The sequence below is a fragment of the Microdochium trichocladiopsis genome (genome assembly GCF_020744255.1).
Source record: "Microdochium trichocladiopsis strain MPI-CAGE-CH-0230 chromosome Unknown B0I36scaffold_2, whole genome shotgun sequence".
In the NCBI taxonomy this organism is placed as follows: Eukaryota; Fungi; Ascomycota; class Sordariomycetes; order Xylariales; family Microdochiaceae; genus Microdochium; species Microdochium trichocladiopsis.
In genome coordinates this window covers 4408388-4427229 of record NW_025763545.1, presented here as the reverse complement: position 1 = coordinate 4427229, position 18842 = coordinate 4408388, and the positions used below count along the sequence as shown (strand labels likewise).

The 18842-nt window shown below is 55.7% G+C and overlaps 3 protein-coding genes across 3 annotated transcripts; 2 read left to right on the top strand and 1 right to left on the bottom strand.

Moving 5' to 3' along the window:
- Nucleotides 1-2624: 2624 nt before the first annotated feature.
- On the bottom strand, nucleotides 2625-3883 carry B0I36DRAFT_316200 (uncharacterized protein). Its single transcript, XM_046152978.1, has 3 exons — nucleotides 3129-3883; nucleotides 3000-3069; nucleotides 2625-2967 (listed from the first exon to the last, which is right to left on the bottom strand). The coding sequence occupies exons 1-3, from the start codon at nucleotides 3827-3829 to the stop codon at nucleotides 2866-2868; spliced, it is 873 nt and encodes a 290-aa protein (XP_046017541.1). The 5' UTR covers nucleotides 3830-3883; the 3' UTR covers nucleotides 2625-2865.
- Nucleotides 3884-6393: 2510 nt separating this feature from the next.
- On the top strand, nucleotides 6394-7698 carry B0I36DRAFT_316194 (uncharacterized protein; the record flags this gene model as incomplete). Its single annotated transcript, XM_046152977.1, has 1 exon — nucleotides 6394-7698. Exon 1 carries the CDS (start codon nucleotides 6709-6711, stop codon nucleotides 7693-7695), a length of 987 nt encoding a protein of 328 aa, XP_046017540.1. The 5' UTR covers nucleotides 6394-6708.
- An 8054-nt stretch (nucleotides 7699-15752) lies between these two features.
- Nucleotides 15753-17057, top strand: B0I36DRAFT_316189 (uncharacterized protein; the record flags this gene model as incomplete). The annotated part of the gene is made up of 1 exon (XM_046152976.1): nucleotides 15753-17057. Exon 1 carries the CDS (start codon nucleotides 16068-16070, stop codon nucleotides 17052-17054), a length of 987 nt encoding a protein of 328 aa, XP_046017539.1. The 5' UTR covers nucleotides 15753-16067.
- Between the last annotated feature and the right edge of the window lie 1785 nt (nucleotides 17058-18842).

Below are 18842 nucleotides of genomic sequence, written 5' to 3'. Positions count from 1 at the left end.
CCCCTCGCCTATCTCTACCCCGTGCACGGGGTGCTCCATACCCATTGCGCTTCCTGTTGATGCACGCCAGTGCATCCCAAGGCTTGGTTCTTGGCCACAAGAACAAAGGAAAAAGAAATACGAAATTTCGAAACAACCGATCCTCTCCTGTTGTCGCTCCGCCGTGATCGTCCCTCGCCTTTCTCCGAAAATGAAATGAAGGAGGGAAGAATGTCCTGCCAGTTCATCTCCCCGAGATGGGCCCAAGCCCATCTTTGTATCTTCGAATGTGGGGCCAGCGCCACAGCGCTAGGCCCTAAAGGGTAGTCGAACTGGGCCACCAGGCCCCGTTCTCATAGGTCAAACTCTCGTGGAGCAGGCTCCACTCTCGTCAACGGTCAACGCCCATCTTACAAGTGAATCATACAGAGCGCCCATACAAATGGTCGCGAAGATGGGCTGTGATTCGTCCAATCGACGAAATATTCCCTGTCGTATCCACTTTGGTCAACGAACTTCGTTGACGACGACCCCTTGGCTCGCCGTCGCCTCGTCCGTCTGTTGGTCACGCGCCATGCCACCTTCGGCGTCAGCCACGCTCCCACACTCTGTGTTTGTTGTTGCATATCCATTATGTCTCTCTAGTAGTAGACAATATGATTTCATCATTCACTCTCGTGTATTAAGCAGCGTCGCTACGCTCGAGCTGCACAGGGCTGCCGCCCCGTACCCCGCCGATCCGGAACTCTAGCTCTCTTTTTAAGGAATTTATCGGTACCAGACCGAAAGCATGCTTGAAGGCACGCATCTTGGATTGAATGAAGCTCCACTTTGTTAGGGTTTAGCAGATCTCACGATCCTTTTGGTGTTGTGCTCCACACAAGACACAGCTCCACTCTGATTGAATTGAACTGCACCACAGTGACTACTCCTTCGGACTCTCCACCACCTGGACCGCCCGGTCTAGTTGCGCACCACCCAATCGAATTGTGTTCCAGAACCTGGCAGCCTCTGCCTCAGCCGTCCCACCAGTCCACAAGTAACCATCCGGACTCCACGTAGCAAAAAGGCTGAAGCCATCCATAGGCGCTCTCCGATCCCCCAACTCTGACAAGTGATCCAAGTCCAGCTCCCACGCATCATTGCCAATGACATATCCACGCCTCTCAAAGAAGAGCCGGCTCACGTTCGCGCGCTCCTGCCTAAGACTCAACGAGAACATGTTCACCCCCGGTGGTGATACAGCGCCGAGTAGGGAAAAGGACAGAACAATCCCGTCCCTGACAGAAAAACGGCCTCGGCCGTGTGCGCACACAGCTGCATCGCCAGATCCTGCAAGCTCCGACACCGAGACTCCCTGACCTCCTCGTCCGACACCGGAACGATCACACTCATGAGGGGCCCAGGCCCCGATCCAGCCGACCCAGTCGTACAACAAAGGTCCTCCACCCGCGGACCGCAATATCGCGAAGCGTTCTCCACAAAGAAACGCTGTATTGTCGCCAAGTGGTCCTGATGCACCAAGATCGTCGTCCCATCCTCCAAATCCGGCTCGTCGTGTGCCTCCGGGAAGACGCCCCTAGCCAGGACAAGTGTCGGCACCCATCCTGTCACCACCGCTCCTGTCCGTCGGAGCAGGCCAAGAAACCCCTCCGGATCATAGATACCTGCCTCACGCAGGAACATGAATATGTTCGGGTGGAAAGAACGGAAAAGGCGCAAAGGCGCATCGCGAAGTCGCTCAGGAGACACCATCGCTGATCGTGTCGTGAACAAAAGGAACTTTCGTCCCAGGGACATCCTCCCCAAGCACCACAAGTGCCATCCAATTCTTATACAAGCCCCCGGCTAAGGTCAGGCCTCCGACCACAACCAACATCCTAGTGTTGTTGGTCCTGCCCCCAGCAGTTCCCAGTATCCAGCCACGCGGTAACCAACCGCTGCGCTCATCAACGCGCTTAATCTCCTCGTCACACTCGTCACACGAGCAAGGGGGAAGATAACCCTGCCGCATCACCGCCGCAGCAAACGACCCATCGTCCAAAAACTGCTCTTTGTCCCCCAGAGCAAGCTCCGCACCCTGCATCGGCCCCCTCGGGCCAATCAGCCCCCGGCACATGGTCTCCGACCCACTCTCCGCGTTTCGCGCTAGCCAAGTCCGGGTTCCAGTGGCCACAGCCACCGTCCCCTTCAATAGTACGACTGTTCGCCCTTCGGCTCCCAGTCTATTAGGTAAGCGGTAGGGTCAGGACCCACCCGCGTCAACGGTCAACGCCCATCTTACAAGTGAATCATACAGAGCTCGCACCAAATGCTCGCTAGATGGGCGTTCTGATTCGTCCAAAGGCCAAATTATTCCCTGTCGTATCCACTTTGGTCAACGAACTTCGTTGACGACGACCCCTTGGCTCGCCGTCGCCTCGTCCGTCTGTTGGTCACGCGCCATGCCACCTTCGGCGTCAGCCACGCTCCCACACTCTGTGTTTGTTGTTGCATAGCCATGGTTTCTCTCTGTGAGTAGAAAATATGATTTCATCATCTCACTTCCGTGGTTATTCGCCACGTCGCTACGCTCGTGTGGCACAGGGCTGCCGCCCCGTACCCCGCGGTTCCGGAAAAGAAGTACCTCTTTTTAAGGAATTTATCGGTACCAGACCGAAAGCATGCTTGAAGGCACGCATCTTGGATTGAATGAAGCTGCACCACTACGCTTCTGCACACATCTCACGATCTTTTCTGGTGTTTGTTTCACTGCACACATTACATTTCATTTCATGCAATCACTCCATTCTTCTGATTGTTCCACTGGTTATTCCATCACTCCGTTTCTTATTATACTGGACACATGCTCCCCATACACGATCTCCATTCCTCCACATGCATGTACTATAACTCTGACTGCCTACTCATAGCCTTCTTGCCTTTGCCCCGCTTGGGCACACGGATCCTCGTCCTGTTCTCCTCTGCCCACGTCGAAGAGTCATACTGCTTCGCACCCACGTTCGCAGCAGCCCTCATACTAGAAAAGTCTTTCCGTAGTCCAAAGCGCTTCGGGAAAAACCCACGGGCACTTCCTTGCCGAGCGGACACCTGATCCTCAGGAAACAATAGTTAGCACGATACGACGACCACTGCACATCCGTGCCTACCTGTACTCTTGCGGCTCCTGCCTCACACTGAGACCCTTTTCGCCCAGATGCAAAAGCAAACTCTGCCGATCACCCGGATGGCGAACAGAACAAACCTCGGGTCCCCCCTCGTCAATCTCCGACCACCCGGAATACTTCACACGCATTGACTGCTTACTGTCCGGACGCATGTCATCGGCCACCCAGTAGCCTCGCTGCGCAAACGTGATATGGGGGAAAAGCGAGAAGACCACTCCTCGCCCGGTCAAATACGTACCCACCATGGTACCATACACCCGGCTGGTAATCACCTCCTGCACCCGCATCTTCAGCCGCACAACGTGGACCACCGACAAGAGCCCATGCTCTCCGCGCGTCAAACACGCGACAGACCCCTCCGGGAGTCCCGTCCACTCTCCCAGCGTGTGTCGACAGGATCCCCCGCTCACAGCATAGCCACAACGCAGCAGATACTGCATCACCTCCGACTGCGCCGCCCCAGGCGGGCATAGCACGTCCAACGAGAACGCACCCGTGGCCAACTGCCACTTCGTCTTCCATGACATACCGACAGCCCCAAGAAGGGCCGTCCCGGTTACCACCGCGTTCTGCTTCCGCAGCATGTCGAGAAACCGTCTCGGCTCCGTCACGCCGAACATCCAGAACAAATCGCGCCTCCGGGCGACCTCAGCACCACTGGCAGATGACTCCCCGTCACCCATCGTATCGCCAGCTCCGCAGCGCACACAAGATCGAAGAAAGAGAGAGGAACAAAGACAACCTTTGTTTCCTCCAACAAAAGGGCAGCCCCTACCCTTATACCCTCCAGGCCCCGCCCATCGCCTCCCCCTCGGGCCAATCAGCCCCCGGCACATGGTCTCCGACCCACTCTCCGCGTTTCGCGCTAGCCAAGTCCGGGTTCCAGTGGCCACAGCCACCGTCCCCTTCAATAGTACGACTGTTCGCCCTTCGGCTCCCAGTCTATTAGGTAAGCGGTAGGGTCAGGACCCACCCGCGTCAACGGTCAACGCCCATCTTACAAGTGAATCATACAGAGCTCGCACCAAATGCTCGCTAGATGGGCGTTCTGATTCGTCCAAAGGCCAAATTATTCCCTGTCGTATCCACTTTGGTCAACGAACTTCGTTGACGACGACCCCTTGGCTCGCCGTCGCCTCGTCCGTCTGTTGGTCACGCGCCATGCCACCTTCGGCGTCAGCCACGCTCCCACACTCTGTGTTTGTTGTTGCATAGCCATGGTTTCTCTCTGTGAGTAGAAAATATGATTTCATCATTCACTCTCGTGTATTAAGCAGCGTCGCTACGCTCGAGCTGCACAGGGCTGCCGCCCCGTACCCCGCCGATCCGGAACTCTAGCCATCTTTTCTGACAGCATGCGGATTAAGTAATAAAAGCATGTTTTAGGACATGCATCTTCTAGTTTTGAAGCCACACTTCCCCAGTGTTTGTTGCATCTCACGATCTTTCTTGGTGTTTTGTTCCACTTCTCACTTCATGTCATTCACTTCGTTCATTGTTGGTTCCACTAGTCATTTCATTCATTTCATTCCATCGTTTCATAGATCGACCAAGTCGCACGGCTCGTACAACTCGCCTCCAACCTGACGTGAATTCTACTATCCCGTGATAGCTCATGCTCACCACGACCAGTCTCCGACAGGTCCACTAGGCCATCGGTCAGCACAGCCGACATCCCGCGCACAAGTGCACCCAGGCACCTCACCTGTCCACCGCGCCGCTCAGTCATAAGCACCGCAACAATGCTTGCTGCAAAAGTTTAGCCAAGCACCACAAATGACTTCCAGCTCCGGCTCCTCGAGAGCCTCGGCTAGCAAGCGAAAAGCAATGGCGCCCATGAAGAATCCGAACCCGACAGCGTCGGCTGGGCCCCAGACAAGGAAGCCTCTCTTCTCCTCCATAGAAGAAAGAATGCTCTGTCCCGAAGCACCGCATGCCTCCATGCCATACCGGTTACAGTGGGTCCGAACCAGCTGCCAGACACGGCCAGCACAGCGCTCCTCCTCCGGCTCCCCAGCAAGATCCTCACACATACAGTGCCAAGCCTGCCCTGGCTCATCACTGTCCTCCAGTTGTTGGAAGATATGCTGCGCACATCCCACATACGACAATATCAGCTCCGGCTTCGTCAACGTCCCCGACTGCTCCATACCTCCCATAGGTAGATCCACGGACACCAAGTCCAGATCCAACTGCCGCGCCCATCGCGCCAGTACAGACCACAGCATCTGCTCCACGCGTGCCAGGGAAAGAGAACCATCAGCTGCCTCCAGCACCACACACACCTGTGACAAAAGACGCTCCGCCATGTCCTCCTTCTGCTCCTTCGGTCGCACTCTCAGCGCGTGCCACACTCCAAGCGGCACAATCCACGCCTCAGAACCCTCCCGGTCTTCTTCATACTCCTCCGCGCCTTCCCAGGCCGGGACAGCTCCCACTCCCGTGTCGCCCAGCTCTCCTCCAGTGTACCCGCTCCCAGCGGACATGAACTCCTCCACGGGCACAAAGCCCGGAGTTGATCCACCAACTCTCACATACCTCGTTCCCACAGCAGAGCTCGCCATCGTCCCTCCGCTGCTTCCAATGCTCCGCCGCCCAGGTACAGAAAAAAGAACAAAAGGTCCCCTACTTTGTATCGTCCCTGCTATCGCTCCGCTGTTGTTTGCTGCTGCAAAGAAAGGAAGAAAGAATGCCGCACCCCAACATCTTTCCAGGAGGGCTCCCGCCCTCCCTATGTACTTTCAAGGTTGGTCCAAACTGACCCAGTTTGTCCCGATTAGGTAACGGATTGTGGCCAGCAGGCCACATCCTCATAGGTCAGCCAGTCGTGGAGGCAGGCTCCACTCTGTCAACGGTCAACGCCCATCTTACAAGTGAATCATACAGAGCTCGCACCAAATGCTCGCTAGATGGGCGTTCTGATTCGTCCAAAGGCCAAATTATTCCCTGTCGTATCCACTTTGGTCAACGAACTTCGTTGACGACGACCCCTTGGCTCGCCGTCGCCTCGTCCGTCTGTTGGTCACGCGCCATGCCACCTTCGGCGTCAGCCACGCTCCCACACTCTGTGTTTGTTGTTGCATAGCCATGGTTTCTCTCTGTGAGTAGAAAATATGATTTCATCATCTCACTTCCGTGGTTATTCGCCACGTCGCTACGCTCGTGTGGCACAGGGCTGCCGCCCCGTACCCGCGGATCCGGAACTCTAGCTCTCTTTTTAAGGAATTTATCGGTACCAGACCGAAAGCATGCTTGAAGGCACGCATCTTGGATTGAATGAAGCTGCACACACACAGCGTTTGCAGGATCTCACGATGTTTTTGGGTGGTTTACTCCACCTTTTAGTTCAATCACTCCGCTCATTGTTGGTTCCACTCATCACTGTATCTAACTCGCTGCATCCTTTGCACCACTTACTCCAGTTTGGTAGTAATCACTCCACTGTTATAATCGCCATCGCTACTAGCTATTCAGGAAAATCATACTCACTGCTCACCACTGAGCACGCTGCTAGCGACCACTACGGTACACCTGCCCCGCAAGCGAAGACAGTGCTCCGCGAATGAAAGTACAACAGCCTCCAGGAGGAATTGTATTCTCACCACAGCAAGGGCCATGCCAGGAAAGGAGAGGAACGCACCAGCGTTCAATCCAGGCTCCCATCTGCGACTACACGACGCAGCATAGCAGGATCAGGCAAAGTATCCCTCCGCTCACCAAAGACGCAACCGCAGTCCGCAACCTGATTGCAGACACCACCAGGCACGCTGCCAGCTCGGCAGAACTCATCAGGCCAACAACGAGCCCCGTTCCCCGACGGACGACACTGCTCCATGATGTAGAACAGACGCCTGACACGCTCCATCAGTCCCGCTCGCGCTGGCTTACCAACCCGCGCCCAGATCACCTGCGCCGCAAACGCGGCAGAGACGAGGCTAGCGAAGACGACATCCTCCTCGCTCCCAAACCGAGTCAGGTATTCAAACAACGCCTCCGTGTTGTTCCCATACCCGTGGCAAGTGCACTCGCACTCACCCGCTCGACCCAACGTAGGAAAACAGCCTACCCGTCGCTCCGCATCCTCACATACTGCCCTCACGTGCTCCCCACTGTGCCGGTCCAGGCTCAACCGCCCCGCTCGGTTCACCATCAGAGCAACAACATCGCTGCGCGACAGCTTAAAAACACCCTGCCCACAGGGTTCTCTCCACAGACGACTACCCAGCCGAATATGGAACTCCGTCGCAAAAGCGCGCACAGCGCCCGTGAGCATCCGCTCCAACTGCCTCAGCACGTCCGGACTCACATCCTTCCTCGCTGCACACAGTCGTTCCAACATCTCCACCGTACCACGGATGTGGGAGCACCACCGGGCTCCCATTCGCGCCTGCAGAACCTTTCTGCCCTCCTCCGGCTCCGGGCTCAACGCCCAACACTGGTGTACTCGCTGCCGCTTCACGTAGAGAAAATACGAGCCCAAGCTCTTCGCACTCCCGTGCTTCCCCATCCTGTCTTGCCGCGCTGCTTCGTCCTCTGCCCGAGGAAATAGAAGGAAAGAATTGTCGCCCTCCTCCCACTTTCGGAAGGGCCCCAGCCCTTCCTTTGTACTTCCAAGGAATGTGCGGATTGTGTGCACGCACACTAATCCTTTTTCGGTGTTCGAACTGGGCCAGCAGGCCCACTTCTCATTGGGTAGCGAGGTAGGTCCAAGGACCCACTCTCGTCAACGGTCAACGCCCATCTTACAAGTGAATCATACAGAGCTCGCACCAAATGCTCGCTAGATGGGCGTTCTGATTCGCTCAAATCGCGAAATATTCCCTGTCGTATCCACTTTGGTCAACGAACTTCGTTGACGACGACCCCTTGGCTCGCCGTCGCCTCGTCCGTCTGTTGGTCACGCGCCATGCCACCTTCGGCGTCAGCCACGCTCCCACACTCTGTGTTTGTTGTTGCATAGCCATGGTTTCTCTCTGTGAGTAGAAAATATGATTTCATCATTCACTCTCGTAGTTATTCGCCACGTCGCTACGCTCGTGTGGCACAGGGCTGCCGCCCCGTACCCCGCGGTTCCGGAAAAGAAGTACCTCTTTTTAAGGAATTTATCTGCACAAGCAGGGTAAAAGCATGTCTTAGGACACGCATCTTGGTGGGGCAAAGTGAGGCCCCCCACTCTTAGTGTTTTACAGATCTCACGATCCTTTTTGGTGTTTTCCACCACACATGTTCTCACACATTCAATCACTCTGTTCATTTAGTTGTTCTACCATGGCAGTCTACTGCTCATCTACGCCGCTCGGCACAATGCATACAATAATCTATTTCATTACATTCGGATGCACACTACCTATCCGACTAAGACATCTCGTTACTCCGTACACTATCATCGCATATACAGGCTCGCACCCTAGCTAGCCATGAGCCTCCGCACACATCTCCGACACAGACGCACTACCCGTCCATACGACCACGGTGATCCTTCGAGATCCACCATACCAAACGTGGCATCCAGCAGCCACGGAACACGGACCACACCGAAAGCGTGGAAGCGCAAAAGCGCAACGTACACCTCGCGTGACAACCAGCTCACCAAGCACCAAGCCTCTGCAGTAGACGACCCCGCTACCGATAACCACCCTGGGCTCCAAAGGAGGAAAAAGAGATCGTGCACCGCACTCCAGCAAGGAAAGGGACTAGCCGCCTCCGCTCCCAGTGGTAATAGTCTGTACGGAGCTCTCGCCCACGCCTGGAGGCCTCCAATCTAGGATGCTACGCGACACGCTGCACGTAACGTGAGGAATGCTAATCGACCGACGGATCAACCATCGGAGTAGGTCCGTCCTCCTCCCCTAGGGAATCAGGAAAGAGAAGAGGCACCGCCTCCCTCTGCCAGCGCGCTGCTCGACCAGGAGAAAGGCAAACATCGCCACGTCCGACCTGGCCAAAGGCAGGCACCTCCTGCCCAAACAACTCACACACACGCCGTAACGCCCCCTCCCGGCGCTCCGGGTACGGTCCAAGAATGCGAAGCAGATAGTTCCACGGCTGCTCTCCTCTCTCGGGGACAAGACAATCCTGTGCCGCCCGGCACACAATCTGATCCTGCAGAAAACCCAGGTCTGTCAGCGGCCCGCTCAACCCGACCACAAAAAGAAGCGATTCATCGCTCCAGGCTACCAACGACACCACCAGTGTCCCCGCCTGCCGGCATCTAGCATCGTCTCGCACCCTGCGCAGCACGTCATCCACCTCTCGTCCCTCCCTCGGTACTGCCACAGCAGCAATCGTGTGTCCTCCCTCCTTCCACACTTCCTCCGTATGTAGCAAGGACGGATCAACCGTCCCCTGGCCTCGCGCCATCCGCACAACGATCCCCCTGTTGTCAGTCCCTGCTGTCGCTCTGCTGTGTTTCTGCCAGAAAAAGAAAAGAAGAAGAAATGAAATCCTCTGCATTCTTCCAGGGAGGGCTCCCGCCCTCCTTTGTAGTTTGCCATGTGGGAGAAAGTGGCCCACTTTCGTCCCTTTTAGGTAACAGATATGGGCCAGCAGGCCCATCTCTGATAGGGTAGCAAGAGATGGAGCGAGGCTCCACTCTGTCAACGGTCAACGCCCATCTTACAAGTGAATCATACAGAGCTCGCACCAAATGCTCGCTAGATGGGCGTTCTGATTCGCTCAAATCGCGAAATATTCCCTGTCGTATCCACTTTGGTCAACGAACTTCGTTGACGACGACCCCTTGGCTCGCCGTCGCCTCGTCCGTCTGTTGGTCACGCGCCATGCCACCTTCGGCGTCAGCCACGCTCCCAGCTTCCAGCGTTGTTGTTGCATAGCCATGGTGTTTCTACTAGTAGTAACAATATGATTTCATCATTGCTCTTCGAGGTGAGCGCCAGGGTCCTGCGGACCACGGCACAGGGGGCTTCCCCCTGTAACCCCCTTCTTTCCGGAATAGAAGTACCTCTTTTTGACAGCATGCAGTCAAAGTAATAAAGGCATGCTCTAGGGCACGCATCTTTGCACAAGTGAGGCTCCACTTCTACAGCATTTCACGCATCTCACGATACTTTCTGGTGTTTTCCACACTGCACAGGTTACTTGTTCCACATATTGCCATTCGTCCCCTCATGGGTTCACTCTCATTCTTACTCATCGTCCCATGTTCAACTTCGCACCACAGTGCGACACAGCCTACGCTACCGAGCACATACTCCAGCAAGGATGCAGCCTCAACTGCAGAGGGTCACCAAGACCTGGAAAAAGAAGACACGTCCCGGGTATGCCACACATCCATGCACCACCGGCACACCCAAAGCTCACCCACGCTCGCAATAGATGCAACACCTCCCTCGTCCACACCGAGGACTCGGACGCAGCACCAACCCCTGGTTGATTCTGCCAGTAGTCATATGCTTGTCTCAAAGATTAAGCCATGCATGTCTAAGTATAAGCAATTATACAGCGAAACTGCGAATGGCTCATTACATCAGTTATCGTTTATTTGATAGTACCTTACTACTTGGATAACCGTGGTAATTCTAGAGCTAATACATGCTAAAAACCCCGACTCACGAAGGGGTGTATTCTCCAAGGCCTCCTGCCATCCAATGATTAGCTCGTGCCAGCATATGTAATGCCTGTCATCCACCGCTGCTCTCTTACCATCGCCAAAGGTCCTCCCAGGTAGGACCGCTCGTGCCACATGTGAACGCCTCTCGTCCCCATCGCTAGTGATCATGCCGCTCCACGCAAGGAATCAACGCTTCCACCGGAATCTCCTCGTCTGCCGACTCATCCTGTGCTTCCACCAGCCCCTCCGGCGCAACCATGACCTCGGCTCCCCTCGTAGTAGACTGTCGCCCTTTCCCCTCCCGGGATCGCACCGCCCCGCGTGCCTGGAAATACGCTCGTCGCCCCGCCGACTACAACGTTAGCCACTGCCGTGACCACTTCCTGACGGCCTCCGCCAACATCCGCCCCACGAGGTCGGATAGTCAAGGTAAGACCTACTCGAATCTTCGGCCCCTCCTTCCCAGTCGTGCTCCCTACGGAAGACATCGTTCCACAGCCTCGCCCTGCAACTAGCAAGTATCACTCCGTCACGTCAGCCTCCGTCCGACAACGACTACTATCTCGGCATCCTGCCATCTCACAGCGCTGCAACGCACCCCCGTGCACTGCATCCATCCAGGACGTTCACCTCCGGCAAACACATACCAACGTATCCTACCGCTCCCGCAACACCTCACTCCGTTCTTATCGCCCCGCTGCTGTTTTCCGCCGGAAAATGAAAAGAAGGAAGAAGAGAAATCCTTTGCTCTCTCCTGGGGAGGGCCTCAGCCCTCCCTTATGTAAATCCATGTGGGTCTCTGGTTTGCCCACCAGAGCCCTAAAAGGGTAACCAGACTGGGCCAGCAGGCCCAGTTCTGATTGGAAGGTAAGCGGGGGGTCAGGACCCACCCGCGTCAACGGTCAACGCCCATCTTACAAGTGAATCATACAGAGCTCGCACCAAATGCTCGCTAGATGGGCGTTCTGATTCGCTCAAATCGCGAAATATTCCCTGTCGTATCCACTTTGGTCAACGAACTTCGTTGACGACGACCCCTTGGCTCGCCGTCGCCTCGTCCGTCTGTTGGTCACGCGCCATGCCACCTTCGGCGTCAGCCACGCTCCCACACTCTGTGTTTGTTGTTGCATAGCCATGGTTTCTCTCTGTGAGTAGAAAATATGATTTCATCATCTCACTTCCGTGTATTAAGCAGCGTCGCTACGCTCGAGCTGCACAGGGCTGCCGCCCCGTACCCCGCGGATCCGGAACTCTAGCTCTCTTTTTAAGGAATTTATCGGTACCAGACCGAAAGCATGCTTGAAGGCACGCATCTTTGTGGGGTGAAGCCACAACTTGTGACTGTTAGTGCATCTCACGATGATTACTGGTGTTTCGCACACTACTTTCATTGCATCACTCCGCTCTTCTGGTTGTTCCACTACACATTTCATTTGATTGTTCATCTACTTGGTTGTTCCACGATGCACTTCGTCTACTATTCATCACTCATTTCATTTGCTCATTTGTTCATGTCACAGATCATTTCATTCACTGCAGTTCTACTTCCTAGTTGCACAGCCTCCTGCCCGAGTAAAGGACACCGTCCTGTCCTACAAGGATCATGGTAATACCGATGCATCGCACGATGTTCTCCGGCGCACAGCACCAGAGGAAGAAAGGAGGAAAGAAGGGAAAAGGCTTCGCCACCTCACCTACCTGGTCTGAACACACCTCTCCCTCTCCCGGGAAGAGAGAATAGCACCCAAGAGAAGAATCCTCCCTCATGACAACGCACCTCCACGGTACAACCCGTGCATCCACCCGGAAGAACCCTCTGCTAGGGATCTGGCTCCTCGTTCTCTTGTCCTCCTGCCCGCAAGTCGGAAGCACTGGGCTGTTTCGGCACACATGCCTTCAAGCAAGCCAAAGGCTGGCGAACATCTCCACGCCGCCTCTCACGGCAGCACCTTCGCGCTCCTGACTCTACTGCCGCTTGCCCCCGCTCGCGGCTCACAGACAGCCTGTCGGACTGACTTCCACTGCCGAACCAAGGTCGTTGCTCCAACCAGACGCCCATGTCCTCCTGCGACACACTCTCCACTAGAGCTCGTCCCTCGCCCGCCTGTGCTAGCGCACGCAACCACTGACGCACACTCTCACCCTGCCCACTCCGCTCGGGCAGAACAATAACAGTCAAAGACCACACATCTCCGCCCTCCTGGCCACAAGAGAAGAGACCATCCTGTTCCTTCCTGACGAACCACCGCGAGGCACAAGTGCCCAGCCGTCGGTACCACACACCGACATCTGCACTCCGTCCAAGGAGAGTAGTAACGATCCTCCAGTCCCCGTCCCGCTCTCGCACCTCTGTCTCCCCAGACAAGATAGAAGCCGCACTTACCCGTGCCCGCATCTCCAAGTAAAGGCTGCCCAGCCTTGTCAGGACTCGAATAGATCCCTCGTCCCCAACGATACCTGCCCTCCGGAAGGCAGCGTCCATCCTGGTTCCAAGGAAAGAGAAAAAAAAGAAAAGTGCACAACGATCCCCTGTTGTGGTACTCCGTCTGCCGCTCTGCTGTTTTCCTCCAAGAATGAAGGAAAGAAGGAAGAGAATGTCTGCACCCCATCCATCTCTTGGAAGGGCCCCAGCCCTTCCTTTAGTATCTTCGAAGGTGGTAGAAACTGACCCAGTTTCGTCCCAAATAGGTAACCAGACTGGGCCAGCAGGCCCAGTTCTGATTGGAAGGTAAGCGGGGGGTCAGGACCCACCCGCGTCAACGGTCAACGCCCATCTTACAAGTGAATCATACAGAGCTCGCACCAAATGCTCGCTAGATGGGCGTTCTGATTCGCTCAAATCGCGAAATATTCCCTGTCGTATCCACTTTGGTCAACGAACTTCGTTGACGACGACCCCTTGGCTCGCCGTCGCCTCGTCCGTCTGTTGGTCACGCGCCATGCCACCTTCGGCGTCAGCCACGCTCCCACACTCTGTGTTTGTTGTTGCATAGCCATGGTTTCTCTCTGTGAGTAGAAAATATGATTTCATCATTCACTCTCGTAGTTATTCGCCACGTCGCTACGCTCGTGTGGCACAGGGCTGCCGCCCCGTACCCCGCCGATCCGGAACTCTAGCCATCTTTTCTGACAGCATGCGGATTAAGTAATAAAAGCATGTTTTAGGACATGCATCTCGCACAGCTTATGTGAAGTCAGCCACACACAGTGTTTCTCTAATCTCACGATTCTTCTTGGTGTTTCGCTCCAACACCATTTGATTGTTCCACACATCATTGCACTGCACTATCTGTTCATTTCATCTCACTCATGCTACCACGTCTACGACGGCTTGTAGGAGAACCCACAAACTGTTCTACATCATCGACAATCATCTCATCCTGTATCGCACGCTCCAGGGTCGCAAACGACGGCTCCTCCTCAAAGAGACACACGCATCTCCCCTGCCGTAACACGTCCCGCGTGCACTCGCGTACCAAGGCGGGGACAACCTCATCACCTCGGCGCAAATTCAGCCACAATGCTCGCGCCACCAGAGGAAAAGGCTGGACAATCCTGTCCGCGAAGACACACTCCGCAGCCCTCATATCCGTGCACTGCCGTATCCAATAGCCGACGAGATCCTCCTCATCTACCACGACCAGCTTGAACCCAAGCTTGGGACATTCTACATCCTCACGGCTAGGCCGTCCTGTGCGCAGCACATACTGCAAACGACGCACCCGCCCGGGCTGCTCCTCCAGGTCCTGCATCTCTTGACAACCCAACCTCGACGTCAGGGTGTGTATCAGGTGGCCAACATTGGTCCCACCACTGCACGGCTCAAAAGCCGCCTGCCAAGTCATAAGAATCGTGAGGAACTCCTCCCTCCTGCTCTGTCTCTCGCCGCAGTCGAACAGGCCGGCTACACAGCCACGTGTACCGTCCAACGCACTAAGAAAAGATCGGACATCCTCCTTCTCCATGAGCCCTGTCTCCGCCAGCCACTCCTCCACACAGGAGTAATAGTATCCAGCCTTCGTATACCTGTCACTAACGTCCAGCAGCCTCTGCATGTCCCCCACCGGGTCATCTTCCTGGGTATCCTCACCCAAGCGCCGCAACTCGTAAGCGACGCACTGTCGCCTAGCTCTCACCTCCGCATCCCATGCGACATCACTCACAACAGAGACATCCTCCTCCGATGCTGTCCTCATCTCTTCCAGCGGCCCCACGCCGGTCTCAGGCTCCTCCGTCCCATCTAACAGTCCTTCCTCCCAGGACGAGGAAGACGAAGAGGACCGAACACGCTCCTCCTCTCTGCTGCCCTGCATCATTGCAGACACCTCTTCGAGGATGCACACGTACTCCGTCTCCCCTTCTGCCGAAGGACAAGAAAAGGAAAATGAAAGGACAACGATCCTCTTGTTGTCGCACTCCGTAGTGTCGCTCTGCTTGCTGTTTTTCCGCCCGAAAAATAAAAAAGGAGGGAAGAATGAGCTCCGCTGCCTCTCCCTGGGGAGGGTGCACACCCTCCCTTTGTAGTTTGCCAAGTAGGCAGCAACTGACCCAGTTGCATGCCCAAAAGAGTAACGAAACTGGGCCACCAGCCCCGTTTCTGATAGGTGGAGCGGTAGGGTCCAGGGACCCACCCGCGTCAACGGTCAACGCCCATCTTACAAGTGAATCATACAGAGCTCGCACCAAATGCTCGCTAGATGGGCGTTCTGATTCGTCCAAAGGCCAAATTATTCCCTGTCGTATCCACTTTGGTCAACGAACTTCGTTGACGACGACCCCTTGGCTCGCCGTCGCCTCGTCCGTCTGTTGGTCACGCGCCATGCCACCTTCGGCGTCAGCCACGCTCCCACACTCTGTGTTTGTTGTTGCATAGCCATGGTTTCTCTCTGTGAGTAGAAAATATGATTTCATCATCTCACTTCCGTGGTTATTCGCCACGTCGCTACGCTCGTGTGGCACAGGGCTGCCGCCCCGTACCCCGCGGATCCGGAACTCTAGCTCTCTTTTTAAGGAATTTATCGGTACCAGACCGAAAGCATGCTTGAAGGCACGCATCTTGGATTGAATGAAGCTGCACACACACAGCGTTTGCAGGATCTCACGATGTTTTTGGGTGGTTTACTCCACCTTTTAGTTCAATCACTCCGCTCATTGTTGGTTCCACTCATCACTGTATCTAACTCGCTGCATCCTTTGCACCACTTACTCCAGTTTGGTAGTAATCACTCCACTGTTATAATCGCCATCGCTACTAGCTATTCAGGAAAATCATACTCACTGCTCACCACTGAGCACGCTGCTAGCGACCACTACGGTACACCTGCCCCGCAAGCGAAGACAGTGCTCCGCGAATGAAAGTACAACAGCCTCCAGGAGGAATTGTATTCTCACCACAGCAAGGGCCATGCCAGGAAAGGAGAGGAACGCACCAGCGTTCAATCCAGGCTCCCATCTGCGACTACACGACGCAGCATAGCAGGATCAGGCAAAGTATCCCTCCGCTCACCAAAGACGCAACCGCAGTCCGCAACCTGATTGCAGACACCACCAGGCACGCTGCCAGCTCGGCAGAACTCATCAGGCCAACAACGAGCCCCGTTCCCCGACGGACGACACTGCTCCATGATGTAGAACAGACGCCTGACACGCTCCATCAGTCCCGCTCGCGCTGGCTTACCAACCCGCGCCCAGATCACCTGCGCCGCAAACGCGGCAGAGACGAGGCTAGCGAAGACGACATCCTCCTCGCTCCCAAACCGAGTCAGGTATTCAAACAACGCCTCCGTGTTGTTCCCATACCCGTGGCAAGTGCACTCGCACTCACCCGCTCGACCCAACGTAGGAAAACAGCCTACCCGTCGCTCCGCATCCTCACATACTGCCCTCACGTGCTCCCCACTGTGCCGGTCCAGGCTCAACCGCCCCGCTCGGTTCACCATCAGAGCAACAACATCGCTGCGCGACAGCTTAAAAACACCCTGCCCACAGGGTTCTCTCCACAGACGACTACCCAGCCGAATATGGAACTCCGTCGCAAAAGCGCGCACAGCGCCCGTGAGCATCCGCTCCAACTGCCTCAGCACGTCCGGACTCACATCCTTCCTCGCTGCACACAGTCGTTCCAACATCTCCACCGTACCACGGATGTGGGAGCACCACCGGGCTCCCATTCGCGCCTGCAGAACCTTTCTGCCCTCCTCCGGCTCCGGGCTCAACGCCCAACACTGGTGTACTCGCTGCCGCTTCACGTAGAGAAAATACGAGCCCAAGCTCTTCGCACTCCCGTGCTTCCCCATCCTGTCTTGCCGCGCTGCTTCGTCCTCTGCCCGAGGAAATAGAAGGAAAGAATTGTCGCCCTCCTCCCACTTTCGGAAGGGCCCCAGCCCTTCCTTTGTACTTCCAAGGAATGTGCGGATTGTGTGCACGCACACTAATCCTTTTTCGGTGTTCGAACTGGGCCAGCAGGCCCACTTCTCATTGGGTAGCGAGGTAGGTCCAAGGACCCACTCTCGTCAACGGTCAACGCCCATCTTACAAGTGAATCATACAGAGCTCGCACCAAATGCTCGCTAGATGGGCGTTCTGATTCGTCCAAAGGCCAAATTATTCCCTGTCGTATCCACTTTGGTCAACGAACTTCGTTGACGACGACCCCTTGGCTCGCCGTCGCCTCGTCCGTCTGTTGGTCACGCGCCATGCCACCTTCGGCGTCAGCCACGCTCCCACACTCTGTGTTTGTTGTTGCATAGCCATGGTTTCTCTCTGTGAGTAGAAAATATGATTTCATCATTCACTCTCGTGTATTAAGCAGCGTCGCTACGCTCGAGCTGCACAGGGCTGCCGCCCCGTACCCCGCGGATCCGGAACTCTAGCCATCTTTTCCGACAGCATGCGGATTAAGTAGTGTAAGCATGTCTTAGCGACACGCATCTTCTAGTTTGAGGCCACACTTTCTCAGTGTTACTGCATCTCACGATTACTTTTGGTGTTCTCCACCACACATTCATTTCATTGCATCACTTCGTTCCATTCCTGGTTCTACTGATGACTTCATCCAATCGTCCCGATACTCCTGCTTCGCATAGCACGACTAACAGTCCTGCTCTACTCTCTCTTCATACTATTCCGCTACCCTGCAGCCACTAAGAGGATCCATCCACCATAGAGAATCCCTCTCACGCTGCGCACCAGACCTCGCTGAGGCGAAAGACACTCGTGACCCGACAAGGCAATGCACCGCGCACGCGCACATGCGACGACGCAGCAGAAGACCCCTTCCATCCTCGACGAGAGGTCAGCCTCTTGATGCCGTCCCGCCCAGAACAGCTACTCCGCCCTGTGGTACAATAGCCGAGTCAAGCTCGTCACAGCGTTCGCATACTGCTCACCAGGGTAGGCGCGCCAGAAGGTAAACTGCACCGCAAGGGAGTCGGCACCCGACACCGCCACCGCAGGCCTCGCGCTAATGATCCAAACACCGTCATCCTCGACAGAGCGTGCACGATGAACCTGCATGTCCATCGTCCAAACCTGAACAAAAGATGCGTCCCGCACATCCCCGAGACAATATCGCTGCTGCTGGATGAAATTATCCATGTCCACCCGGTGGATACCATCCGTCTTAGCAAAAAGACGGTGCCCATAGGCAAACCGGTGAAACGCACACGCGTGCAGTCGCTCCTTCGCCAGGATCACGGGTTGGCACGCCGACCCCCGGTGCGGCCCATCACACCTGTGCACGGCAACAGCCTCCATCGCACCTTCCTGCATGCTCCGCCTAAAGAGTTCGGCATCCACCTGCCTCACCCGGCGCCAGTCATACGTCGATGCCTGCCCCTTCTTCCGCCCTCTCGGCTGCATGTACATGTCCACATCGTACACGCGCTTGCATAGGGTCGAGACCCAGCTCGCCCTCGCCCTGTCCTTCCCGAACAGCACCATCATGCCACAGCACCTCTCGCGCCCGCTGCTACCTCAGCACTCACCCACCCAGTGGGTTCAGTCTTCCTCCGGAAATACTCACAAGCCACCGTCGTACTGCGCCGTGTCAATAAAGGTCCTCGCCGACCACAGTCCGTCTCGATCCCCTCCAAGCCCATCTTGGACGAAAGGAGCATGTCCCCGCC